Genomic DNA, 27710 nt, shown 5'->3' with positions numbered 1-27710 from the left:
ATAAGCAGCAAATTAGGAGTTTATTGAAGCAAAAGTCATAGTTAATAGTTAGTTAAATACGAGAATTTGTACCCAAACTAAAGTATGTCCAAAAGTTAGTTTGTCTATTTGTTATTTGTTTGCTGCCTGTAGTACCTTATTAATGAAAGATGTAATGCTTCAATGGGATTTAAAGCCTGGCAAATGAAACTCTACTCTGTTAGATCCAAATATTTATGATTGGACCCAGAGTATCCAGTCTCAGTGCAAAAAACAGAAGTCAGCGTGTACACAAACACATAAATACACACTCTACCACATGTACATAGACATGTCGGCTTATTTTCAAACTGACACTTATAATAAATGAGTCAAATGGAAGCATTCTACTGTATGAGGAAATGTCATAATTTCCAGAGGCCTGTTAAGACACATGGAACCTGATACCAAGACGTCTACATCAGCGACAATTCTAAACAACAAACATGTCAGAAGTATTTCTGTCATACTCTCCTCTTCATTCTCTGCCTCCGTTTATTGTTTCTGACTCGCTGAATTCACTCCGTAAGTGCTTCGGATCGTGAGCGTATTTTCTGGGCTCCTTTCTTCAGGAATTAGCAGTATTTATGAGGTGTTAAATATTTCCTTTGTTCCCCAAGCAGGCAGCTGCAGGAACCATCAGAGCCCACACGGCCAGGCCGAGTTCATTAACCTGTTTAAGGAGCCTGTCTCTGGGGCTCAGTGACCACAGTCCTCCCCTGCCTCCCTTCTCTACACTTACCAAGTGTACTGTTACAGCACTTGAACTATTAATGAAATCTATTAAATAATGTCTTTTCATTACAGTCTGCCATTGATGCATGAATCACTTTTGAAAATGCAGAGAGCTACTGTATGTTATACTTCACGGTCAAGCCACAGTACATCAGTTACATTCGAATAACAGACACTGGTGCTTTACAAATGAGACTCAGACTCCTTTTAGCCTTTAGAGATGTCATATTTTATATTTAATTATACAAAGTTAATCACTGTCACCACAGAGATTTCAATAAATGCCACCTGCTGCTCTCTGTGCCACAACTTTAGGTTAAATTTAATAGTTCATTAACTATTTAGCCATTAACATTAGAAAAACAAAAATTCAGCCATCATGTACTCATCTTCATGTCGTTCCAAATTTGAATTCATGGTTTCTTCTGTGGAACACAAAAGAAGTTGATTGAAAAAAGTTGTTTTGCTCACCTTTGTCCTGATTGGCTGTCAATGTTTTTATTGTTCATGAGCTGAAAAAAAAAATTGTTGACAAAATTGTTTGTTATCATCTTTGATGTGAACGGGCTGTTAGATTTTGTATATACCACTTGAGTAGTATGGATTAATTTCCTTTGAAGAACATCTGAAACATTGTTCAAAACATCATCTTTTGTGATCCACAACAACATGCGGGTGCGTAAATAATGACAGAATTTTCATTTTTGAGTGCACTATTTCTTAAATGGACTCTTGTCGTTATTAAAAATACATATCTGAGAACGCAGATGAAGATTTTATGCAGCACTTATTGTTTTTCATGCACTTGTTATTGCACAATATCTGGGCAACATGGGCCTATGTGCGCTGTGGGGGAGGGGGCATAAACCGTGCGTCTTCACACCAGATGCAACCCCATTCGCACCCCTCTTGGTGTATTTTTATTCTTTGTTTGACAGGCATCTTCTGGTTCTACTGCGTCAGCACAGTGCAGTGTGCAGCCAAAAGTTTTGCACAAGTCTATAAATAAGACCCTGCTGAGCGCATGCTAGTCCCCCTGCCCAAAAAAAAGTACAGCCTGCCTGCACTTGCTCTTAAAGACCTTTGTACTGATTTAATTTATTTCTTTTAATTAGTAGCCTTTAATCGTCCAGTTCCGTTGAACTGATTTTTATTCCAATAAATTGCAATTAAATACAAAGTGCAAAATGACATGAGTAGAGGTGTGTGCTCATCTCCCTCGTGCTTTAAAAGAGTGGGGAAATGTTGTTTCTTTCCTGATGTTTATGGAGCCAAATTCTCATGCAGCATGTGGAGTTAAGCCTGCAGATCAACAGCAGCCCCCTGCTAGTTACATTCCACTCAACAGCATGAAATTCTTGTTTTCTTTCTGTAACAGTGTGTCAGTCAAACACGGCCCAACTTGGCCCTCAGGAGCATCATTTTTCAGTGCTTGAGGAGGAGTCTGGCTAATATAGCAGTAATCACTGGGCACATTCAAGCAGTGAATTACTTTATAGTGGCGCTTTGCTTTCTGTTGCTCTCTTTTGGCCTTTCTTCCTTACTCATTGCATTTCTTTGCAAAATATAGGTTTAAGAGGTCAAAGGTAAAAAAGCTTTTACTCACCCACAGTCTGTTCACTCCCTGTCTGGTGTGTATTGCTCTTAAACCTATACTTAGATTCTCTAAATATTTTTTGCACAACATTTTAGAGATACCTGGCCATCCAGGCCAATTTGTGGCTTAGGATGGGCATTCATGGTACTCAAAATCAGGTAATTGTGAGCCCCTGCAATGCATACTCTGCGAATTTTTAAATTGTTTAAAAATGATGATGTCTTTGCCTGTGATATCTCTTATGTGAGCTGCAACATTACAAGCATCAACAACTTCCATCCAACAACGTTTTCCTATTTCTTTCTCACTGCTGGCTGAATTTCAGCATTACTTTTTCCGCCCTCATGTTAGAACATGTTTTAAATATTTGACTGAATAAACCGAAGCTATTTTAGTGGTTTGGCTGCTCTAAGTGTTGATAAATGTTAATTAGAGGAGCTCTCTTTTCTTGCGGAAGTGGAAGTCCAATATGAGAGTGAATCTGATCCCAAGACAAGGGTTTGACTTGGTTGTTGTTGTGTGGTGGTGGTAAATAGAACTGTGCTGATCACTCGGACGAAACTATTAATAAGAGCCTCATCCTGGCCCTTGTGCTGTGCCCCATTACTGGCTTGGGTGGGAGCCAGCAGCAGCACTCCGCATGGCAGCTGCGCGCATGCGCATCAATGACCGCTCTTGCTCCGCCGCTACAAGAGGACTTTAATAATGAAGTAGACCACGCAGTGCGCGTGTGCTCACGTTAACTTTAGGAGCGTAAATTAAAGGGGAAAACACGGCTAGTGCAAGACAGCGCTCCTCGGAGTTTGGGTTATAGTGGTGATCTGTCGGTTCTAGCGGTTTGCTCCGGTGCGGCCAGTGCAGCTCTCATGAACTTAGGGAGGACTTTCCCGCGAGCTTCACTGACAGCGCGTGCACTGAGTGGCGCGAGCTGTTCCTCGCGCTTCACGCAGCTCGACCACTTGAATATTTTTGGGTGAGCATGTCAACAGAGTGAATGCGAACGGACCTTTTGGAGAGTTTGGAAAACGTTGCAACGCACAACTCATAAGAGTAAGTACCCATTTTGAATAGCCATAACATATGTTGCTTTTGGGAAACTTTAAAAGTTTTGCTGAATATTTATGTGGCAATTTACAACGTGTAAGAGCAGTTTGTTGGAGCACCTGCTCACCCCTGATACTTTCACGTGATTGAAACCTCTGAGAAAATTGGTGCTCATAAACTGAGAACTGAATTGCAAGTTATAGCATTAGAATACCTATAAAACCTATGGAAGTTTAATGACCAGTTATCACTTTAAAATATCAACACAAAAAATGCAAAGTCTACTGCTGCCTGAAAATTATTTAATAGTACAAATTCCAAAGTGACCAGTTTTCATTGTACTTTTTAGAACTTTTCCCCCTACAAGAAAATCGATTTGGAACTTTGAAAACTCGAGTAGAAACGACAGTTATATGGATGGAAAAATTATGCTTTTTACACTGTTATTGCACGTTCACTCTTCTATTTAAGACTCGGATTACAAGGATTTAGATTCAAATGGAGTCATTTCGACAACAGAAGCGCATCATTTTTGGTTTTATTTTTTCTTATTTGATCTTATTGTACTTTATGCATTAAGTACAATGATTATATTCACAGATATTCAAGTGGTCTTTTGAACAGTTATTTATTTGTTTATTGGGTATTTTCTTTCTTCTTTGAAAGCCTATTGAACAGTGGTTCTGAGTTTGTCTGGTGATTCCCGTATCCGTTTGAATCGCGCGTACCTTGTTCGTTTTTTCATGCACGTGGAGTTTGTGTTTGTATTTGATACGGAGGAAGCGGGAATATCATCCCGACACTGAAGCCGCTTCACTGCGCGTTGGCCATTGGTGGCTTTCTCGCGCTGTCGATAGCAGCTCGAGCCGATACCGGAGAAGGAGCCCGGATTAGATTACACATTTAACACGAAATAATTCACAACACACAGGTCGCTCTGGTGGCTGGTAATAAGATGGAGTGTACTGGCCAACAATTACATAAGAAACACCAGTGACCTCCTATTTGGCCATCTCCAGGCCTCAAACTTTGGGGAAAAACTCGAGACTGTTTTACATATATTTTTTTACAAATTACAGGACACTTTGATTGACGGATTTACGAGGTACAGTTTTCGACTGAATGGTGGGACATCATTTTAAACGCTTTTCCCCCATGTGTTTTGTAGACTCTCTAGAGATGAAATCTAATAATAGCCTTTATGAAAACATACAGTTATTAGTAGAGGAATTATTAAACCGCAAAAACCTCAGTGTTTCTTCTTACTTTAAAACAAGAAAAATATAATTCCTGTTATCAGAATGTTATTTTGAGAGTTACACATCTGTAAATGGGTCTTGGTGCATTACTGCTTTCGCCAGCCATAATGAATGTATGTTGTCATTAATAAAAATAAATAAATAATAATAATAAAATGACATATATAAGAGGTTAGTCATGTAGAATTGGGTAAGGGTCAAATAACCACCCATGATGGTTTGGATGTAACATCACACCCTGAATGTGTTTTTAAGATCTTTGCACTTGGATGCCATTTTATATTTCACAACAGTTTACGACAACAACTACAACTCTTTAGTAAAGCAAGTAAACAGTAAAATAAGTAACACAGTGCATACGTTTTGCCAGTAAAGTACACTTGAAAATTAAGGCTGGACTTTTGCACAGACTAGATGGTTTTCTGAAGAATTAAAAAGCTTCTCTAACTGGAACCTTTTGGAAGTTAAAAGTTTCTCACATGGTGGAGGAGAAAACATTTAGTCAATGACATTAAACCTTAAGGCCTGTCTATATAAATTTAATAGTGAAATCGGCTATAATAACAATTAAGCTATGAAATAATGTATCTACACGTCATGCATTCATTAAAAAAATATTCCCTTAGGCAAAATAATTTTGCGCAATTTTAAACAATTTGTTACCGGTCCAGCTTGTTTATTTATTTATTTATTAATGCGTGTTTTGACAGTGGAGTGAGCGCTGATGATCCAAAGGGAGGAAAATGAAAGCTTTGGCGTATTTGGCTTTCCTGTGCGTTGCGCTCGTGCCGCGGCTGTGTCGAATCGCGCGCAGAATGCCGCGCTCCTCGTGCTTCCTTGGCAATAACAGTAAAGCGCGCTTTGCTATTTTGAGACGTAATGATCTTCTCTAATTGGACCGTTTACAATCCCCAGAATGTTTCCTTATATATTGTTTTCATTGTGTGACTTAATCAAATGTTTTGGTCGGGGACAGTTGTTGCATATCAGTGGCTTTTGATTTGAAAATGAGCGTGTTGACAGAAGGGACATCAATTTCAGCTCCTACCCATTACATGGTTAGTGTAATGTGTCTTCTGCTGTTTGGCTGTCCGTCTGTTCATTGTGTGTGTGTGTGTGAGTGTGAGGAGGACAGTAGGCTCAGAGGGCACTGAGTGATAACAGTAAAAATCAATGCTGCTCAGCTCATTCCCCCGCCTGAGCATTAAAGGCTAGAATTTCAGAACACAGCTTCACCAAGCAAATGAAAAATTCAAATGATCTGCTCTTCAAACTGTGCCCTTCAACTCTCTTTCTCTCCCTTCCACTTACACACACACACACACACACACACACAAGCTTGTACATATGCTTGTGGGGACTTCCCATTTACATCCATTGTTCTTAGTACAGGTCATTTTAATCAATATAGGCTACCAAAAACTAAAACATATTCCCAAACAGAAGCATCATGACCATTCAAACGGAACCTTCAGTTTTTTGAGCAAAGTCAAAAATTGTTTCACTGAAGATAGAAACAGGTGTTTGTCTAATGATTTGACAGAAATATTCAATTCGCATAAATTTGGGCAGTTCAGTTGATTTGCTCCTTTCTCAGATCATTTACTTTAAAATGAAAATTCATTACTCTTGGAACACTTTGTTCCCCAAAACTAAAAAATAAAATTAAGAGCTGCTCTTTTACGTAAATTTTTTTTTTTTTTTTTTTTTTTTACTGTTTGTTGTTCTGAAGATATGTAAACAAATTTAATTTCCAATAGGTTAGCAAAAGCTGTTCTCTCACACCCAAACCCAAGTTTAATGTTAAAAATACAGCAAATCACAGGCAGGTTTTTAAACCACAGGTCTGGTACCTGTGGCAGGACAGAAAATAAACCCATTCTCCTCATCCTGGGGCTTTCAAGGTCTTCCAAATGGTTTTTGAATAAAAGTGCTTTTCATTACTGAGGCCTCAGGAGATTTCAAAGTAGTTTACAGAAGTTTCAAGCTTTTAAATGACAGGGAAAGGATGGGAAGAGAGAAAGATGAAGGGTGGGATTTGATTGGGTTGAAAGGGCTTCACTGGGGGACTTAAAATCATGGTTAGGTGTTTTTAGTGACTACTGCCATGCGAGCATCACCGTGACCTGGACAGCTTGGATTTTTGTGTGTACTGATTGCATTTGTGTGTGTGTTACATTGATTACATTTCTCTCAACCCATTGTTTAATGTTTACTTCTGTAAATTTTATTTACTTCAGCATAGCTGGCTATGATACAGTGAAGTTACCAGACTTCTTCCTTCCCCTCCTACACACATATACCCACAGGCACAAAGAGAGAGAGAGAGAGAGGGATGCCTAGCGTTGTATTGTGTTTATGGCGATTTTAAAGCATCCTTCATTTGCAGGTGTCTGGACTGTAGTCGAGGGGAGTGGAGATTCATCTGATGGAGAATACACAGGAGCTGAATGAACAGAGCGTAAGTGAAATACAACTCACACTATTCAGATGTGTTTTACAACATTATGGCTTTACTTTATCTGTCAGAAGATTACCTTCTTTTCTTTCATTGTCTGTGTATTGAATTTATCACTCCACTTATTCAGAAAATTCAGAACAGGCCAGTGTATTGTGCAGTATCCTTTAAAGACTCTATATATGTGTTGTATATTTGGAAATGTGTAGATAAAATACCATCTAACTGACTCTCTGTACCAGTGATTCTCAACCACGGGTGTGTGTATCCCAGGAGGTTCTTAGGAAGATACTGGTTTTACTTTGTTAAACCTATCCACCTTATTTTTAATGAAAGAGCAAGCATGACCATTTGTAACTTGCATGTGCAAGGCTTCTATACTGACACACACTGAGCAAATAGTTTTTTACTGCACTGTTATTCTTCTAGTTATTTAATTATAGCTAATGAATCAAAAGTCTTTCTCATTCGCCGGAAATAGCTTACTTCGACAATGAAAAATAAGGTATTATTATAAATATTTACTGTGTATCAGCACTCTTGGAATGTTCCTTGGTCAATCAAATTCAAGGAACAGAACTAACTGTATAGTATCAATTATTTGATTATATTGATGGTATTATATTATTAATTACTTGATTGGATATAATTCCTCAATACATTCACTATTTGGTGTTTCTCAAGATAGTTTCTCCAAAACTGATCTTTCTATTCATTAAAGGATCCTTAAGAAACTTTTTCCATCATGGATAATAATAAAAAATTTTCTTGAGTAGCACATTTTAATGATTTCTGAAAGATCATGTGACACTGATGACTGGAATAGTTTCCTTAACTGTAAAATATTTCACAATATTACTGTTTTTACTCTGTTTTTACACCAAACTTTAAACATGACTTGTCCCTCTTACAAATTGACAGGGGCAGTTTTTGTATGTGTGTATATACAGTACATTTCTTTAGGATGTTTGTATGTTTCTTTTGTTTCGATACAGATGTTAGGTATTCAAGTTCTGGCGTTGAATTTGTTTCTCGAGAAAGTTTCTCCGAAATTGCCCCACAAAAAAAGTAAAAAATGGTCACTTTTTAAGTTAAATAAATGATAACGCTGAATGATTTTCAGCTATCAGTTGAGAACCACATGTCTGGTTTAGTGTTGCTGTGTTGCAGTATCTAAGGCAAAAAATGGTTGGGAAACGCTGGTCTATACTATGTGATAATTGGAAAGTTTGATCGTGCGGTTTGAAGTGTGAGCATGTTTGTGTGCATGAATGAGTGTGTGTGTGGAAAGGCCACCCAGGTGTGTACTGAGCAGCGTTAGGTCTTTAATACACAACAGATGTGAGCTGAAGTGTCGAGCACAGTAGCCATATGGCCACTACGAGACTGAGCAGTGTCACACATGCACGAACACTGACAGTACAACACACACACTGCTGAAACCATTTCAGCCTGTTTTCAGTGCATTTGTGTTCTTGGGAGACAGTCTGATAATTTTGTTTTGTGGAAAAAGTTTTTTTTTTTTTTTACATATTATTTAGACATTATTTACATATTATATAACATTCGATTAATGATTAAAACAGTCTTGAATATGTGTTACGACATCTTGTGCTTGTGCTTTTCATATGCGCACATAAGCACTCTGGAAAAGACAGACAGGCGTCCATAATCCAGAAGAGGACAGATACCGATCTGTGGGTGTTTGGGGTAATGGAAGGAGAGGAAAAGGGAGATTGAGGTGTGGGTGGAGGGGGGTATTTTGTGACTCAAGGGATCAATGCTTTTGGTTCTGGAGGAAAATAGCAGAGGAGTAAAATGAAAAGGGGGTGTAGCTGCAGCCTTTTCCTCTGGTGCAGTCTGTGCCCCAGAGCCCCAAAGCAGAGACCACAGACAGAGAGAGAGGACTCAGGTTACACACACTCACACACACACCTACAGAGAGGGAGGAAGAGGGGACAAGGCAGGGAGAGAAGAACAGAAAGCACAGCTTCACGTTCACATATTTACACCTCCCAATTTAAGTCTAATCAGCAAATGACCACAAATGACGGAGAGTACAGGTCTGTTGAAAGCTGTTGAACTGTCACAGTAATATTTATGAGTCTTCTGTACTGTGAAAAGAAGTAGGTCTTGCTTTATAGTAAAACAAGCACCCTGTGTTTAACGTCAAAACAAACAGGAAGAAGTAGCAGCTCAAATACAGATATGAACTGAGGTTTGGTGTCTCCCTGACATTAAAAAATGCTTGTTATAGATTTTCTCTTTTAACTTGTTACATAATTCTCATTGTCCTGATGGTTATTGGTTATTTACACCTGTTGCTTGTCTTTTGCACTGTAAATCGACTTGTCTCACTTGAGGTAGAAGTCTTAAAGTTAGTTCACCCAAAAATGAAAATTAACCCATAAATTACTCACCCTCAAGTCATCCTAAGTGGATATGACTTTCTTCTTTCAGACGAATCCAGTGCAAGTTATATTAAAAATTGTCTTTGATCTTTCAAGCTGTTTCATGGCACTCTTCATGGTGTTGCAGTGCTTCAGTCCAAAAGAAGTTAAATAAAAAGCACCCATCCATTAAAAAAAAATGTCTCACACGGTTCTGGAGGGTAAACAAAGGCCTCCTGTAGCGAATCGATGCATTTTTGTAAGAAAAATGACCATATTTAAAATGCAATAATTTAATCTAGCTTTTGCTCACTGTTGTACACGGAAGCAGTTCTGGGCGGATGACGTGTGAGGTCGGCTTTGCACATGCGCCGCTCAGAAGTGACAAATGTGGAAGCGCAGGGGAGAGATCAAAACAAAACAACAGTCACTAATTAGAAGTACAAAATGAGGTTTTGTAAAGAAAAATGTCAGAGGATTTCGATATAAGCCAAGAGGAGACTTTCCTTTGCTAAAGTAAGGAAACTGCTTCTTTTGCTCCTGTTAACAAACGTTGGTTTTCACGAGACTCACCAGCGCATGCGCAACGCTGACCTCATACATCATCCACTGGAGCGGCTTCCGTGTACAACAGTGAGCGCAAGCTAGATTAAATTTATTATTACTTTTTAAATATGGTTGTTTTTCTTACAAAAACACATAAATTTGCTACAGGAGGACTTTGTTCATCCCTGGAGCAGTGTGAGACACTTTTTTTTTTTTTTATGGATGGCTGCTTTTTATTTAGCTTCTTTTGGACTGATGCACTGCAACACCTGCTGAGTGGCATTAAACCACTTGAAAGATCAAAGACAATTTTTAATATAACTCCGACTGGATTCGTCTGAAAGAAGAAAGTCATATACACCTAGGATGACCTGAGGGTGAGTAATTTATGGGCTAATTTTAATTTTTGGGTGAACTAACCCTTTAATTCACTTGTTCAGGCCATGTGTAGAAGATAAACATAAATGAGTTAAGACATATCACATATAACAGCTTTGTAAAGAGTGAGTGTTTCTTTATGCATGATGAATGTCCATGATTTTTCAAGTTTGGGTACTGGGGTTTTAAAAGGATGGTGAAAGAAAATTAAGCTCTTTAGTTACAGAAAAAACACTACCATTCAAAGGTTTGGTGTCTGTAATTTTTTGTTGTTGTTGTAGTTTTTAAAGAAATTAACATCTTCATTCAAGCAAACAACTAGGGATGTGCCGATCTGATATTCATATCGGGTATCGGCTCCAATACCATTTTTTGTCAGATCGGGTATCAGTCAGAGAGGTCCGATCCATATCCGAGATTGTGCGTATTATTCTGTGTTACTTCTAAAGCCATACGATAGCTAAAGGGGTTACATTTTGTCATTAATAACTTACCCCCATGTCGTTCCAAACCCGTAAAAGCTTTGATTATCTTCGGAACCCAATTTAAGATATTTTGGAAGAAAACCAGGGTCCTCAAGGTCCAGAAAAGTATGAAAGACATCGTCAGAATAGTCCATCTGCCAACAGTGGTTCAACTTTTCTCCGCTGTGGCTGTCAGTCATTCGTTCAACCTTTAAACCCAGTCACATTTGGTTATGACAGTCAGCTCAGTAAAGCTCTCTCCAAGATCATTCTGTATTCCCATTATCATATATGATTTGTAAATAAATGTCGATGATTTTGCAAAAAGGGCTTTATCTTCTTGCCGGAGTTTAATGTTGTTTTGTTACTTGCTACCGGTTGTCTGTGAGAACAAAACACGGACATAGAAAAGACTATAATTGTTTTTAAAACTGTTAAAATAAAGGCTCAATAACTGTCTCACAGATATAATAAACTACGCATCAAATTCTCTTCCCTTTGTGCTTTGCACTTTTTAATGCAAAGTGCCGCATGCTGTGACTGCATGTTGCTTCAAGCGCATCATTCTGAACACTAGATGCGCATATTGTGAGCACTTCGTGCCGCATTGTACTTGTTTTGTCCTATAGAATCCATCATATGTTGTTGCCTTATTAAAAAATATGCTAAAGAAATGCATTTTAATTTTATAGTATATACTTATATATAAATACATTCATGATTTGATAATGGATTTTATAATACAAATAGCAATGTGTGACATTTTACCATATTTAGTGCAACACTTTTATTTGTTCCCTACATTATATTGTTTTTTCACTAAATGTTTGGATTTCTAAAATTATTGTGCACTGATTTTTCTAGAATAACTTTTGCTGCTGAATTATCCACTAACCTAGTTTATCATATATTTTTGTCATAGATTATGAATATACATATATTTGTTCATATTTATTGTTTATTTTTCTTCATGATGAAGTAGTCTGTATTTAGTATATTGTGACAGATTGGATATCAGTTCCACACACAGAGATATATAAATTCTACAAACAACCACTTAATTGATTACAAGTGACACTGAAGACTACTTATAATGTCACAAAATATGTGCAGTTTTTATTTTCTTTTTTTTTTCCTCAAAAAATCCTGAAAGAAATGTATCATGGTTTCCACCAAATCATTGAGCAGCACATCTGATAATAATACGATATGATTCTTGGGCACAAAATATGATTTCTGAAGGATCATGAGACACTAAAGACTGGAGTAATGGCTGCTGAAAATTCTGCATTGCCATCACAGGAATAAATTACATTTTAAAATATATTCAAATAAACAGTTTTTTTTATTGTAATATTATTACTATTTTTAATGTATTTTTGATCAGATAAATGCAGCCTTGTTGAGCATAAGAGACTTTCTTTAAAAATCCGATCCTAAACTTTTAATAATGCTTAAATAATTGTGATTTACCCCTTAATTTGAGAAAGAAACAAAGAAAATGTGTTGATAGAATACAGTGAAAGTCTATAGGACATTCGTTGGAAGTTGCCCCATAGACTTCCACTTTAAGTGCACAACTGTTAACTTTTCTTTAAGATTCTTCTAGATCTTGTGTTTAATACAAATGTTAGGTATTCAAGTACTGACGTTGAGTTTGATGAGACTAAATTGTATCCAGTCACGTTTGAATCAGTACAAGCTGTCAAAACAAGCTGAAGGTTTGAGCAGACTGTATTCATTCCTGAAGCTGGATGTAGATGATGTTTTTACAGTCATGCGGAGTCATTGATTAATAAACACAGAGATTATCTGACAGTTCTCCTGGCGATCTTAAAAACTGCATTAAGTTGGGGAGTACAATGGCACTAATGTGCACTATGATGGTCCTTGTGTGCAGTTTTGGGTTGAGTCTGTCTGACAGTTTTGGGTCCAGCCTGAGCACATTATTTAACAAGCACGTCGACATCTGGGAAGCAATTCATCATTTAATTAAATGCTCCTGAAACCTGGCCTTTCGTTAATGAGATTAATTTAAATAATTAACGAAAAGCTGACACAAGCACAAGAACTCATGAATAATTCAGCAGCATTTTTTCTGCTGCAATCAGAGGGGAAGGGACCACTTTAATGCAAGAGTGCTTTTGTATATATTTAAAAGTTTCAGTTCATTTCTTAAGATGATACACACACACTCCAGTGCGCACGTAAAGAAACTTGTGTGTGTGTAAACACTCTGGTTGCTGTACAAAGATTCATGAATCAATGAGCCAGTGGAAGAGAAAGATAGCGTCACTCACGTAGTTGCACCAAAGATCACACACACACATACACACTCATTCAAAGCTGCGAAGGTGTGTCTATCTATAGGGCTTGGCCTGGTGTCCAGTTTCCCTCTGACCCCTTTCCCCTGGCGATATATACCATTTGAATCTCATACACCAGGTTGACATGCAAACGGAGCAGTCCAACATATGGGCTGCTGCTTTAACTGGTCATTTTAGTGGATCTGACTGATCAAAAACATATTTGTTCCAGAACGCTGCTGTATGACTGACTATGACTGTGTTTTTATATTTTGCTGACTGAATTGATTTTAAACCGATACTAGCATCTAATGGAGGCAATGTACAGTAATTTGCATTTACTAATGACACTGCAGAAATGCATTGTTTGTATTCAGTCGTTTTTTAAATTTATTTTAATATGTTAATTGAAAATATTCACAAACAAGAGGTCGCTGACATAAAGCTTGTAGTATTTGGCTGGTCATGTCAACATGTCTTTTGTTTACAGCTTAAATTATTATTATTGTTATTTTATTTTATTTTTTTTACAATGAAAATTTATTTTACTGATATACTGGTAGAACTTGGATAATCTTATGTGAGTGTTTTACACATTATTTTGTATGTAAAATAATTAATAAGGAACCATTACTAAGATATAAAATAATGTGTAAGAGATTCAGCAGTTTTTTTGGATGGATTTTACCAAATAAATATGTGCATATGCTATATATAAATTAGAGAGAGAAAATTGTACTGCATGCACTACCATATTACATTTTGTCAATTATTTAAAATCTTGATGGCATGAATTTATTAGTTTCTAATTGAGAACAGGGATGTTGAATGGACTGGTCCAGAGGAACAGGTTTCGATATGTGTGTTTCTGTGTGTGCTTGTTCTAATTTTAGTTTCTATTTCTTATTTTCAGTGTCCATAGGAGTTTGAATGTTCTCAGGAAATATAACAGCATAAACCACTGTCACCTGATTGGAATACCCTTAAAAACATACATGTCGTGTGTGTGTGTGTGTGTGCACATTACATACAGCTCTTTGCCCTGTCACACACTCTCTGTTCTTTTCTATTTCCTTTTTCTTCTTCTCTCTTCCTCTCTCTGTTGCCTTCCCCTACCTATAGAGAAGAGCGTTTCAGGGAGTGGACACATCAGATAATCTTACACCTCCCAGGGGCATATGCTGAAATGTGTGTGTGTGTGTGTGTGTGTGTGTGTGTGTGTGTGTGTGTGTGTGTGTGTTGGTGGGCGGACGGGTGGGGGGCACAGGTAACAATGTATTTTACATGAAAGGAAGAGTATAAAGTTACAGCGCTGATAACCATAATACTGAAAGCACAAAAAAAGAACAAGAAAAGGGGGATTGTTTTCTGTGTGTTGGTCTGTGTGTGTGTGTGTGTGTGTGTGTGTGTGTGTGTGTGTGTGTGTGTGTGTGTGTGTGTGTGTGTGTGAAGCCTCTGTACCTGGAATCTGCATACAGAACTAAGCAGAAACACCCTTGCATGATTGTTTATTAAATCTATCTATCTATCTCTCTCATTCTTTTGTGGTAGGGCCATTGAAAATGTTGTCAGTGTCAAGTAAAAATGAGCTGGTCAAGAGAAAAAAAATCTTTATTGTTGAGTCCTTTAAGACCAGCTTAAACCAGTCAAGACCAATAAACCAGCTTAGGCATGATTTTTTCAGCGGGGTGACCTTTGGTAGTTGTCTTTCGAACCGCCTGCCAAAGAATTACTGATTTCACTTCATAAATCTATAAGCGGCGTACAGTTAAACAGTCTTAGATCATTGTTCAGCAGCAGGCCTCATTGGGAGCTGGATCCTGCTGGGATACTGCTCTAAGAGCACAGATGCTGCTAGACAAGGAAGTAGTTACAGTCAGAGAGAGATTCCCAGTAGGCTTAGAGCACCATACGATCGACCGATCACCTGCTGTCCCTGAATGTGTCAGGCTGATTTGAGGAGACCATAATGGGTCAAACTAATCAGAACACAGAACCAGAGAGATGAGCCTAAACTGCAGGTACTTTTCTGAGAGGAGCCTTAATGTCTCACGGTCATCTGTTAAAACTCATTTTTACGGCGTATATGCTGTCAGTATGATTTTTTTTTGGTTACTTTTATATAGCAAGAATGCATTAAATTTATCAAAAGTGACAATATTTAATCATGAAAATAAATATTTCATCATGGAAAAAAATCATTAAAATAAATAATGAAAAAAGCATTGTTTCCACCAAAATATTAAGCTGTTTTCAACATTGATGATAAAAATTGTTTCTTGAGCAGCAAATCTTATATTAAAATGATTTATCTACAATCATGTGACACTGTAGACAGGAGTCATGGCTGCTAAAAAATCAGCTTTACCATCACATGAATAAATTGCATTTTAAAATGTATTCAAATAGAAAACCGTTATTTTAAAATAATGATATTTCACAGTATTACTGTTTTACTGTATTTTTGATCAAATAAATGCAGCCTTGGTGAGCATGAGAGACCTCTTTCAAATCATTGAAACATCTTATTGCTCCCCAACTTATCAATGGCAGTGTATGTGTGTGAACACGAGTTGCTGGTTGCACACTCCAAACATTCTCCCCAAAAGCACACGCTACATCTGACACACACATGTATATGTGCATGTGTGCTCACAGGTCTGCATGTGTGTTTTCAATTAAGACCCAGATGACTACGAGCAGTTTTGGGAGGGGTGAACAATGTAAATTGATTGCGAGAAGTTTATAGAGCTGTAGCATTCTTTGATCCTTCCTTTAGTTTTACAGTACGTTGTGTTTAAATATTCATATACATATTCAAATGTAAAACAGGAAAATATACATGAATTTAAGTTTCTGTATGAATGTAAAATAGAAGGAATAATGCACTGTTTTGGCTATATCAAGGTAGTGTATATTGTGATTTTTCTATTCTACAACTTGTTTTTTCTTATTCATATTCTCTTCATTCAGTGGACAGCATCTGCAATAGATCAAATAATCATGCTCAAATGGCAACAGTAGCTTCAAAAATCATGGACAGTGAAGTCATCACATTGAGTCAAGTAGCTGAAAAACCACTCCAGACTGGGAGCGCAATGTTTTCTTCATATGCTGAATGAGAAACTAATACATCAACTGTCTCTTCTGATCTTTCCACAGGTGAAGAAATCTACCACAGATTCCCATGCTCCAGACCCAGTAGACAACAGGTAAAGTGAACACACATTTACACACATATTCTCCACTGGAATCTATTTAGGGTATTACTTATGAGTGCCAATGACAGTGGACGGTGGGAGTATGTAATTTTGTACACATAAAGACAGAGGGAGCGATAAAGAAAGAGGGATGTTAAAGTCATTGTGTGTGAGTGGGTGTAAAGCAGACAGCTTCACCTGGATAAAACATGTTAGAGCACTGTGTACTTTGAGAGGCATTCAGAAATGTCATGCAGATGTTTATGCTATAAACTGAGAGCAACACGGAGCAATTCTGTTTCTATTTGGCATTACATTATTATAGGAGCTGTCTTTGTGCATTTATCCTTTGGATCAAAGTGTAATATTTGCATGGAATATTTGACACACTTCAGGGACTATTTAAGTGAATTTCTTAAAAAAAAAAGAAAAGAAAATGAAAATGGTAAAAAAAGAAAACATATGCACACTTAAACATATGTTGGTCATGTAATGTATACATTTTGACCTAAAATCCCGTTGGATAAAAAAAAATAACTTATTAACTTATTTGCCATATTTGTATGAATTGAAACAAAATATATTCACTTAATATAACAATATTGCACAAATAAACAATATTTAATTAGCATTAAATGTAAATTAAAAAAAAATCTTACTGCATGCAATAGTATTTAATGTAGTTTTAAAATAGATCATTTCATGCTCATGACAGAGAATATTAGGCAGTTTTTGATTCATATTAGTGTTAAACAATGCAGGCTCTTTAACGTAATAACATGAAGATACATTGTGATTTTGTTCCTCATATTTTCATGTGGATGACTTAGTGTGAAGAATGGAGGAAAAGAAAACTAGATCCTAAGTACACATGACCTAGATAAACTGCTTTCCAGCATTTTGAGGTAAAAACTATTGGAAGATGCACAAGTTGGGACAGACGTTTTCTTTAGCAGATGGGTTGACACATTATCATATTATCAGCCATTAGCCATTTTGGAGTCAGTAAGATTTTTTTATTTTTGAAAGAAATTAATATTTTATTTAGCCAGGATGCATTAAAGATTCAGCTTTGCCATTACAGAAATAAATTACTTTTTAAAATATATTAAAAGAAAGAACAGCTATTTTAAATTGTATTAAAGGGGGTCATATGATAAATGCTTAAAAGAACATTATTTTGTGTATTTGGTGTAATGAAATGTGTTTGTGGTGTAAGGTTAAAAAAACATAATTTTCCACATACTGTGAAATATTGTTTCTCCTCTATGCCCCACCTTCTGAAACGCATAGATTTTTACAAAGCTCATCGGTCTGAAAAGCGAGGAGTGCTGTGATTGGTCAGCTATCCAGTGTGTTGTGATTGGCCGAATACCTCAAGTGCGTGACGGAAATGTTACGCCCCTTACCATACTGTGATGCCATGTCCCAGCAAGACCAGACAAAAACACTAAAACCCATTACAAATGAGGCATTTGTTGCTTCCAGTGGGGACATAATTACTGATTATAACGACTTATACTGTCTTTTTACCCATTGCGTTGCATAATGCGCCACGTAAACTTAAAACAATTTCTACATTTGTGATCGGAGAAACAACAAACAACAAGCCTACTCTACACTGCTTAAAACTTCAGTGGCAAATTATTTAAATATGTAAACGTACTTACAGTCTGTGAATCAGAACAGCCGGCATTTTAGTCTACTCTCCCAGGATCAGTAAACAGTCCTCCATAAAATGCGTTGCATCTGAATATTTGGGTTGAACTGTTCTGGAACAGTGTTGTAGTCTACTCTCCTCCTCTTTTGGAAACCCAAACAAAGTAGTTTAACTTTCACAACGCAACATAGCATCACACACAACGTGAGCGGCGGCCGGCTTAGTGAATACACACATAGCATCACACACAGTGGGCTTGAGTGAGCGGCGGCCGGCTCGAGTGAGTGGAGTCCATGATCACATGACCAGTTGGATATGTCCTCTTTTGCCAAATAAAGTAGTTTCGCTTTCACAACGAAAACAAAGTAGTTTCACGTAGACATGTGGGGACGTGTTAGAACGAGCCATTTTAGGGGGGTGTGGTTGACTCTTAACTTTTATAAAGAAAAATCTCTTTGGGTTTGAGATTTTAGTCTTTGCAACTTTACAGATTTTCTTTATGCACCAAGAGCTTGTAACACTCCAAAGAGAAAGGAAAAATTTAAATAGCATCATATGACCCTTTTAATATTTCACTGTATTACTGTTTTTACTTTGTTTTTGATCAAATAAATGCAGCATTGATGAGCATAAGAGATAGTTTTCTAACATCTAGAATTCTTACCAACCCCTAACTTTTGAATGGTAGTGTAAATGTATTAAACAGCTATATTTGTCATCACAGGGCTTTGGAGATGCAGGATCTAACAGACCCCCAGCACTCTGTTAACAGTGGCAGTGACAGCACGTCCAAACTGGACAAAAACATCCTCAGCAACAACATCACAACCAATGGAACCGGAGGTATGAAAGAATGACAAATCAAAGAGCAAGCAAGCAAGGAATTACGAGTGTACATGAGTGAGCGAGCAACATATTAGCTGATAAATAGGGCCTTTCATCCAAAGCATTGCTTTGAGTACAGGAAATCAGCTTTAGTGCAGTACACTCCATGTTCTTCATTGTACAGTTTCTTGCTGTAATTGAAAGCAGGGTTCAGGCCTTGTGTGTGATGTTCGGATTGCAAGGATAAAGTGTTTCTTGTTCTGGTGGTTTTGGTGCCGTCCAGAGCGGGTTTGGTGGATTAGTGGCAATGTCGTGTGCCGAGATGCTCTGAGCTCACACTAACCTCAAAGGTCAAACGCTGCACACAGGCCTAATTAAAACAGAAGAAAGCGTGTATGTATACAAGCGTCTTTGTGCTGAAACGTTTCCCAGTACTTCTCCGTGCATGTTTCAGCAAGAGCCTGGTGCACAGAAAACTATTTCCTGCGTTTAAACTCTCATTTTCTCTCTGATGTCAACACACGCTCATTCGCTTTTCTCTCCTTGAGGAAAACGCTGAACAAACGTTTTAAGAGAGAACGTTAGGCAAACATACACATGGCTAAATAGACTCTCAGCACTCTAGCAAGCGAGTGTTTGATGTATGGCTATGACTATGTGGTACACAAGAGAGGGAAAGTTTAGGGACCCTGGAGAGAGTGTGTGTGTGTTGTGTGTGTGTTGTGTGTGTGAGCTCATCTGTTTTTGACATATAGCCGGAATAAAACAATAGCAAAAGACTGAGAGAGCAAAAGGAGCAGAACTCAGTAAATCATTTAGATTAGAGCTCAGCTAATGATTTTAACAGCTTGACATACACACACATATTCACACACACACTGGGATTGTGCTTCTGCCAAAACAACGACATATTCAACATTCTCCTCTGTCTACATCATCAGCTCACAGCCTAAAACTGAATCCCTCCATGCACACACACACGCAAGCCGCCCACACAACCACCCACCCACACACACACATATCCCAACATGAATCCCACTGCCAATGAAGCCTCATTCATCTTACTTTAGATGACTTTTCACTCTTTCCATTATAAACACTCACACTGATTCACAAGGTTTTTTTTTTCTTTGACAGAACTATCATAAAATCAGGGTGGCAAAATATGGTTTTGGAAACCTAATATGATTTATATGATGTCATTTTTTATCATGGAACGATGGCTGTACTATTGGTAAATGTTTGTTTTAATGAAAGCAAATTTCATTATAATGGAATTCTATAGGAATTTATCAACTTTTCACTTTTCACTAATGATTGTATTCTTTACTATCTGTAAAATGTTATCAGTTACTATACAATAACTTTCTATAAAATATGGAATGGGGAATTTTTTAATTTTACAGTGGCCACAAAATGTATTATCTGGACACTTTAGTCACACTTAAATGTATTAATTTAATTGCATTAAATAACAAAATATCATCTATCAAAGTGAGATTTGTAAACCACTTATGCTGTTTTCTCAGAACTAACCTCTTTTTCTGAACCATTTCATCTGCAATTTGTTTTAACCAACTTGTCATTTTTAGTCAATCACTAGATAGGTTTCCCAACAGAGTAACCAAAGATGTAGTTAATCACACTCACTAACATTTTTTACAAACGTTTGATAACAATAAGTATCCAAGCTCTTTCTATTTTCATTTGGTACACTTTAGCTATCATTGTTTTATCATTTAAAACCTAACAAATGCCACATAGCTTTGCTTGAAAAGTGTGGAAAATATTTTAAATATTTATTTAAAAATTATTTTATAGTAATGTGATATTAATATAAATTATTTATATAAATTATATAATAAAAAATATATTTTAAATATGATATGTTTTTTTATTATTTATTTTAATATAAAAAGTCAATGCAATAAATGCAATCTAGTGACATTTTGTGTTTTTGAGTGTGATGTAAGTGTCTGTATAGTTTGGGTTTAACTGTATTTGCTAAATTCATAATATTAAAGAATGAATGGGTAATGCAGTCCACTATACATCTGACTCCGCCCCCAGGAGAGAACATGACAATTCTAAACACGGCTGATTGGCTGCTGGGCTGCAGTACCCCGCCCACTGCCCCAAGTATGAAGAACGATGGTATACTGCATGTGTTTGTGGAGTGTACATATAAGATAGCACGTGTGTGAGTGTTTGGGTGCAGTGATTTGGAAGCTTTGCTTCACTACTTTCAGAGTTTGTTTGATTTTGAGAGGTTTGAGAGGAGTTTGACAGCTGACAGGGTGCCTTATATCTTTCTTGGTCTCTCTCTTTAAGTTAAGTCTGAGCCTCTGAACAGCAGTGAGGCTGTGAGCTCGGCGGGAGACACTGGGTTGGACACTTACACTGGGTCAGGTAAGACATCCACACACACACACACACACACTCACATGTGCTGCATTCAGAATGCCTGTTGTAATCCCGCTTGGGAACTTGCTGAAAGCTCTGAGCCGTCAATCTTTGTACTGCCCTTGAGCGAACGTCATCAGAGCCACAAACTCTTTATTTAGATCAATGTGCTCACACACAAACACACACTCAGAGACTGAGGAACCCTCTGTCCATGCGCTCCCCTGCAGAGAAGGTTGAGGCCCTTGCTTGAGCTGACAGTGTGATGTCTCTATAGACAAGACAACCGCATGTTCGTTTATATGCACTTGTAAACAAGACAACCGCATGTTCGTTTATATGAGATTGTAGAAATCTTGTTTTTTTGTTTTTTTTTTGAGTTTGTATGTTTGTTTTAGTGTGTGTGTGTGTGTGTGTGTTATATGTTATTGAAAAATAACAGAAATACTGATCAGGAAAATTAGTTGGACTGGGAGATGTTTCAGCTCAGGAAGGGAATTATGACAAGCAAATGCCAAAATTTGTTTTTGATTTTGCATCTCACGGAGAAAAGAGGAAGAGAGGGAAGGCAGAAGGAGGAAACGAGGACATTCTTTGATGTAGAAGGAAGGATTTTTGAGAGAAAAGTTCCTGTTGTTTTTTTTTTTTTTCTGCGATTTCTTAAATTGAATCCAGCTGGTGAGAAAGACTGTGAGCTGTCAGTCAAAACTGTGAGCTACGTGTGTGTGTGTGTTTTTTTATTTTTTGGGCTACATATAAATCGAAGGCTCTTGGCAAAATCTCTTCAAATGGAAGAAGTCCAGCACACATTTTATTTTATGGTTGTGATATGTAATAAATTACACATTCAGTCCAACGACAGCTGACATGCAGTACTGACTGCTGATACATCCCAGTAAAATGTGTGTGTGTGTGCGCACCATTGTCAATGAAATTTCAGTCTGTCTAGCTGATTTCTTGATTCGTCTTCTTTTGTTATTTTTGTAGTTATAAGCAGTGGATTCAGCCCTCGGCCAGCTCACCAGTATTCACCTCCTCTCTATCCCTCAAAGTAAGACACATGCAAAAACATCTAACCATCTTCACTGGGGTCAACTCAGTGATTAACACGACAAATTAGCAATGGCACTTGATGTCAAAAAGGCTGCTGACCCTTGATCTAATCAAAAGAAAGCTGAATGTTTTGAATTTGTTTTTGATTGGTAGACCTTACCCCCATATCCTGTCTACTCCCGTGGCTCCTCCCATGTCGGCCTTTACAGGCCAATCACAGTTCACTAGCATGCAGCAGTCGACAGTTTACACTCCCTACTCTCAAACTACTCCACCCTACAGCCTCTCCACCTATGGTAGGCTCTTTACTTTTGTTCACATGCTTATGGATGACATATTTACGTGTTGTTTATTCAGTGTGATGATGATAATAATATAGTCTAGTATTTACAACAGAATATGTGAATCATGTGAAAGAGCCTTTAATATTAGTCCAGTTTGATTGAAATGTCCACTCTCTTGATCTTGCGCTACAGATTTGGGGGTGATGTTGCCAGGCATAAAGACGGAAGGAGGGCTGACACAAACCCAATCAACCCTCCAATCAGGGCTCAGTTATAGCCCTGGATTTACCACCCCTCAGCCCGGACAGACAGCCTACTCACCCTATCAGATGCCAGGTATGTTCATGCAAGCAAGTATAAGAGTCTGTAACTATATTAATGATACTGTATGGCTTCAAATGTGGATTCAATTTTATAAAATGGTAAATAAAGTAAAATTAGAACACTGTAGAAGATGCAGTTGTTATGCAACAAAAATAACAATCACTTGTAAGATCTGATAATTACTAAAAAATGATGTAGTTTAAGGAGAAGTTACATATATATTTATTATTTACTTAAGGCACATAAATTTAAAATTTTTGGTTATTTTCGTTATGTAGCTCTTTCCATAAAATGACCATTCATAGTGACCAGGATCTGAAAAAACACCATAAAAGCAATAAAAGTAGTCCATATGACTTAAGCACTATATTCAAAGTCTTTTGAAAAGATATGATTGCTTCTAGTTCAGATTTGATGACATTTGATTGGCTCTAACAAATGTGACTGAATGCAACATTATTTTGAATTCTGGATGAGATTATCAGTGTTATAGCTGACTAAAACTTTTTAAATAATTGAAATGTTGCCATGAAAACTAAGTAAACTAAATAAGTTTAAATTGCTGCACTAAAATTATTTACTGGATTTAGATAAAGACTAAAACTGAAATAAAAATAAATTACACCCAAATAATACAATTTAAAAAGAATTAAAACAATAAAAATGACAAAACCATATAACAAAAGCTCATTTAAAATATTAATAAAACCTAAAATAGAGTATAAATAATACTAAATAATAATTACCAGTGGAAAATGTCTTAAAGGGGTCATATGATGCTGCTAAAAAGAACATTATCTTGTGTATTTGGTGTAATGCAATGTGTTTATCCGGTTTAAGGTAAAAAAAAAAAAAAAAAAAACATTATTTTCCTTATAATGTACATTATAGTTTCTCCTCTATGCCCCACCTTCTAAAACGAGTAAATTTTTACAAAGCTCATCGTTCTGAAAAGCAATTGGCCAGTGATTCAGTGCGTTGTAATTTGCCGATTGCCTCAAGCGTGTGACGGAAATGTTACGCCTCTTAACATACTAGGATGCCATCTCCCAGGCCAGCAACACAAGACTCAGTCCAGCTGCTCTGCTTGTGCACATCCTATCATCACTTTCTTTTAGCAGTTCAGTCAATGTACTGTTAGGAGTAACTGAATAACTTGGGATATTTGTTTATTTCGCGTCAGAGGGAGTGTAAGGCACGTTTATAAACTGAATAACTTAAGTAATTTGTGGATTAGTACGTACTGGAGACGCAAACTGTTTCAAACGATTCAGTTTGATTTGGTGAACTGGTTGGACCGGTTCACTAAGAAGATCCGGTTAAATAAAAAGATTTGTTCGCGATCCGGACATCACTAGACGAGACAAAACAAATAAAACCCATTACAAACGAGGCATTTGTTGCATCCAGTGGGCACATAATTACTGATTATAATGACTTATACTGCATTTGTGATCTGAGAAACAACAAACAACAAGCCTACTCTACTGCTCAAAACTTGCATTTGAATCATCATTGACAAATTATTTAAATATAAAAACGTAACGTTACCTACAGGCTGTGAGTCAGAAGCGCCAGACTGTCTTTATAGAACTTTATAGAAACACCGTTGTGCCTGATTGAGGAAACAGTCCTCATCCTCCATAAAATGCACAGCACAAATCTGAATATTTGGGTTGGACTGTTCTGGAACAGTGCTGAAATACAACTTCACCACTGATTTCTAGTTGTGTCCTCTTTTGGAAGAACGAACAAAGTTTAACTTCAACAAAACACACAGCGACTCCAGAACATGTCAGCTGCGGCAACAGAGAGCATAAACGTTACGCCTTCTTTCTTTGCGTGAACATTTGGGTGGTCTTATGCACATCTTCCCACATCGTGACGTAGACATGGGGGCGTGTGTTAGAAAGAGCCGTTTTAGTGGTGTGTGGTTGACCCTTAACTTTTATAAAGAATATCTCTTTGGATTTGAGACTTTAGTCTTTGCAACTTTACAGATCTTCTTTATGCACCAAGAGCTTGTAACACTCCAAAGAGAAAGGAAAAATTTAAATCGCATCATATGACCCCTTTAAATTTCAGCCTGTTTCTTACACAAAACTATTATACAACTTCAGAAGACTTGTTAATATACCAATTTTTATGATGCATTTTCTGCATTGTCCTGTCCTATTTGATGCTTGACAGCCTTTGGTCCCTATAAACTGTGGTTGTATGGCTGTGTGCCTTTTTGTACTGCAGATAAAATAACAGCATACAGGTTTTGAACATTATGATAGTAAATAAGGATAGTATTTTCGCTTTTGGGTTTCTTACTATTTGGCTGTTTTACTTTTTGGTGAGATCTGTTAGTCGTTGACTAACACTGGCTTTTCCATCCATCAGCAGGTTCAGGTTTCACGACCTCCCCTGGTCTCTACACATCCAACAACTCCAATCATGGCAACTTCACCACACAACAGGTACAGTCACACGTGCACAGATGAACACACACATGCACCAATAACGTCAGAGTTCAGCAAAGGACTGACGGTCTTTTTAAAACAGCCCAGGCCTCAGAGAACAGATCGCCATCCTTCATCTTAGAGAATTTATGCTTTTAGGACTTAATGTTTCCTTAAACTTTTATGATTAAAAGTGCTGCCAAAGAAAAGGACCCAACTACACTTAGACTCCCACTGATGAATTTAGCTGTGTAAACAAAGTGAGGTTCTGGTGATGGTTGAAATGAAGGAGTAAGTGGAATTAGGATGAAATGAGAGAGTGAAAGCAGTAGTGGAGTTTCGCTGAGAGCATTTTTCTGCAGCGCTCATGTTCTTGAGCGAGTGAGTCAATGACAGTTTTAGAGTCATCTCCCGTAAGAGATCCATCTGTGTCTGTGCATGTAAAACTCTCTCAAAGATACAAGAGAAGTCAGGGAGTGATAAAAAGCTCTGTGTGGATGGGCCAGAAATCTGTACGTTCCAGTCTTATTTATATTTTTTTCTCTTTATTATTCCCTTGATAAACTCCCTCTCTCTTTTTTATTCATCCATTTAAGAAGAACATAAAACCTGTATTCTTTCCACATTTCCCCTGAATTATAGAGGAAAGCAAGGCTAGTTTTCACACTCCAGTGTTTATTTCTTAGGGTAGATTTACTGTACATTGGCTACAAAAAAAAGCTGTTGATTATTTCCACCGTTACTGATCAAGAGAAAAAAAAGAGTTCATTGAACATGCATAGACCTTTTGTGACAACATGCCCAAATGCTTCAAACTCATCACACCAGTATGGTTGAAGTTGTCACAATGAAACTTGCCATTAAACTGCCTATTAAAGGCTTTTCAGCAACATTTAAACATTATAAAACAACAGGCAAACCATTGTTTTATTCAACAAAAAATGTCATTATATTTATATGTAATTGCATCATATACATTTTTAACACATAACAACTTGCATCAGCCTCACTTAAAAAATACCCTGTCCACTATAAGGACAGTTTTCGGTTTGGGTTGGACTCAGATTTGTAATCAATGAATAAATAAATTATTTATAAATTTAATTTTGTTTGTTTCTAGCAAGAATATCCCACCTATACAACTTTTGGGCAGAATCAGTATGCTCAGTATTACTCCACCTCCTCCTACGGTTCCTACATGACATCTAACAGCTCATTGGATGGCACAGGTTCAATCTCCACCTATCAGCTGCAAGACTCCACCCCCATCATGACAGGACAATCGGCTGACCTGAATCCAGGTAAGCACTATCAGCAGCCACCCAGACCATCCTAGCCACCGCATAGCAATTAGCTAAAAACTCCCCAAAACCCCTTTTTTTGATTCTGGCAAAAACCCTAGCATCATGGAAGCAACTTTTGCAGAGCCAATTTTCTTCAGAAAGTGTAAAAATCAAGTTTTACCTTAAACATCTCTACTGTCGTCTGTTATCTGTCAAAAATTGGATCATTGCCAGTGTAGTTTAAAGTTAATCATTGCAATAAAGCAACAAATGATGCAGCTGAGAGTTAGAATGGATGTTAGAATGTTCTTTTACACACCCTTTGGCACGAAGGTTTCATGTACTGTAGTTGTTGATTATGTTAGTAGAGTGATGGTGATTGGGGGTTATGTCCAGCAGGCCCAAAATTTAGTGGGGTCCTAAAGCTGCATTTCTCAGTGATTTATCTTGGCTGCAGTACAACAGAGCTCATTACAGTAAATTTGCTCACACGCATAGACACACAAACATTATGTTCTATCAGATGTGCCACTTTCCTACTTTCAGTACTTGTGTAAAACATTGTTGTTGTTTTTCCAATAAAAAACAGATACGAGAATGAACAAACATAAACGTTGCCATTTTAGATCCACATATACAATCCCTGATTAAAAAGAAATACTGTGACAGCAAAGCATTATCTTTATTTCTTTGATTTACAGGACATATAAAGTATCAGGTTGGATATTTGTAGCTCAGCTGAAAGGTTTATGATTAAGCAAGCTTTTAAAAGCTTTGATGTGTGTCATAAATGTTTCTTGTTTCCCATATACAGGTGAGTTTGAAGCAGGGCAGAGCCCATCCACGCCGATCAAGGAGATGGAGGACCGGGCGTGCCGAGGGGGTGGGGCTAAAGCAAGAGGGCGGGGCAGAAAGAACAACCCCTCCCCACCACCTGACAGTGATCTTGAGGTATGTACAGATAGATGCAAACCTCATAAATGCACACACAGTTGAAGCAGATGCTCACATCATCTAATGTAATCATACTCTTTAC

General features: G+C 37.4%; 1 protein-coding gene across 8 annotated transcripts in view; it reads left to right on the top strand.

Moving 5' to 3' along the window:
- Positions 1-27710, top strand: part of LOC109064050 (eyes absent homolog 4-like) — a 38855-nt gene that overhangs the window by 3146 nt on the left and 7999 nt on the right. The window contains exons 1-12 of one of the 8 annotated variants that reach the window (XM_042713424.1): positions 2979-3400; positions 7043-7114; positions 16358-16407; positions 18780-18898; positions 20951-21034; positions 21212-21289; positions 22271-22334; positions 22490-22632; positions 22813-22956; positions 25336-25409; positions 26512-26692; positions 27489-27625. In XM_042713424.1, the coding sequence (XP_042569358.1) occupies positions 7082-7114; positions 16358-16407; positions 18780-18898; positions 20951-21034; positions 21212-21289; positions 22271-22334; positions 22490-22632; positions 22813-22956; positions 25336-25409; positions 26512-26692; positions 27489-27625 (1107 nt within the window). In that variant the 5' untranslated portion in view covers positions 2979-3400; positions 7043-7081. Of the gene's footprint in view, positions 1-2978; positions 3401-7042; positions 7115-16357; positions 16408-18779; positions 18899-20950; positions 21035-21211; positions 21290-22270; positions 22335-22489; positions 22633-22812; positions 22957-25332; positions 25410-26511; positions 26693-27488; positions 27626-27710 lie in introns of those variants that run through there. The other 7 variants (XM_042713426.1, XM_042713422.1, XM_042713423.1 and 4 more) reach the window with 7 other exon arrangements.

The sequence above is a fragment of the Cyprinus carpio genome, chromosome A23 (genome assembly GCF_018340385.1).
Source record: "Cyprinus carpio isolate SPL01 chromosome A23, ASM1834038v1, whole genome shotgun sequence".
NCBI classification, from domain to species: Eukaryota; Metazoa; Chordata; class Actinopteri; order Cypriniformes; family Cyprinidae; genus Cyprinus; species Cyprinus carpio.
This window is presented reverse-complemented; position numbering and strand designations above follow the sequence as displayed.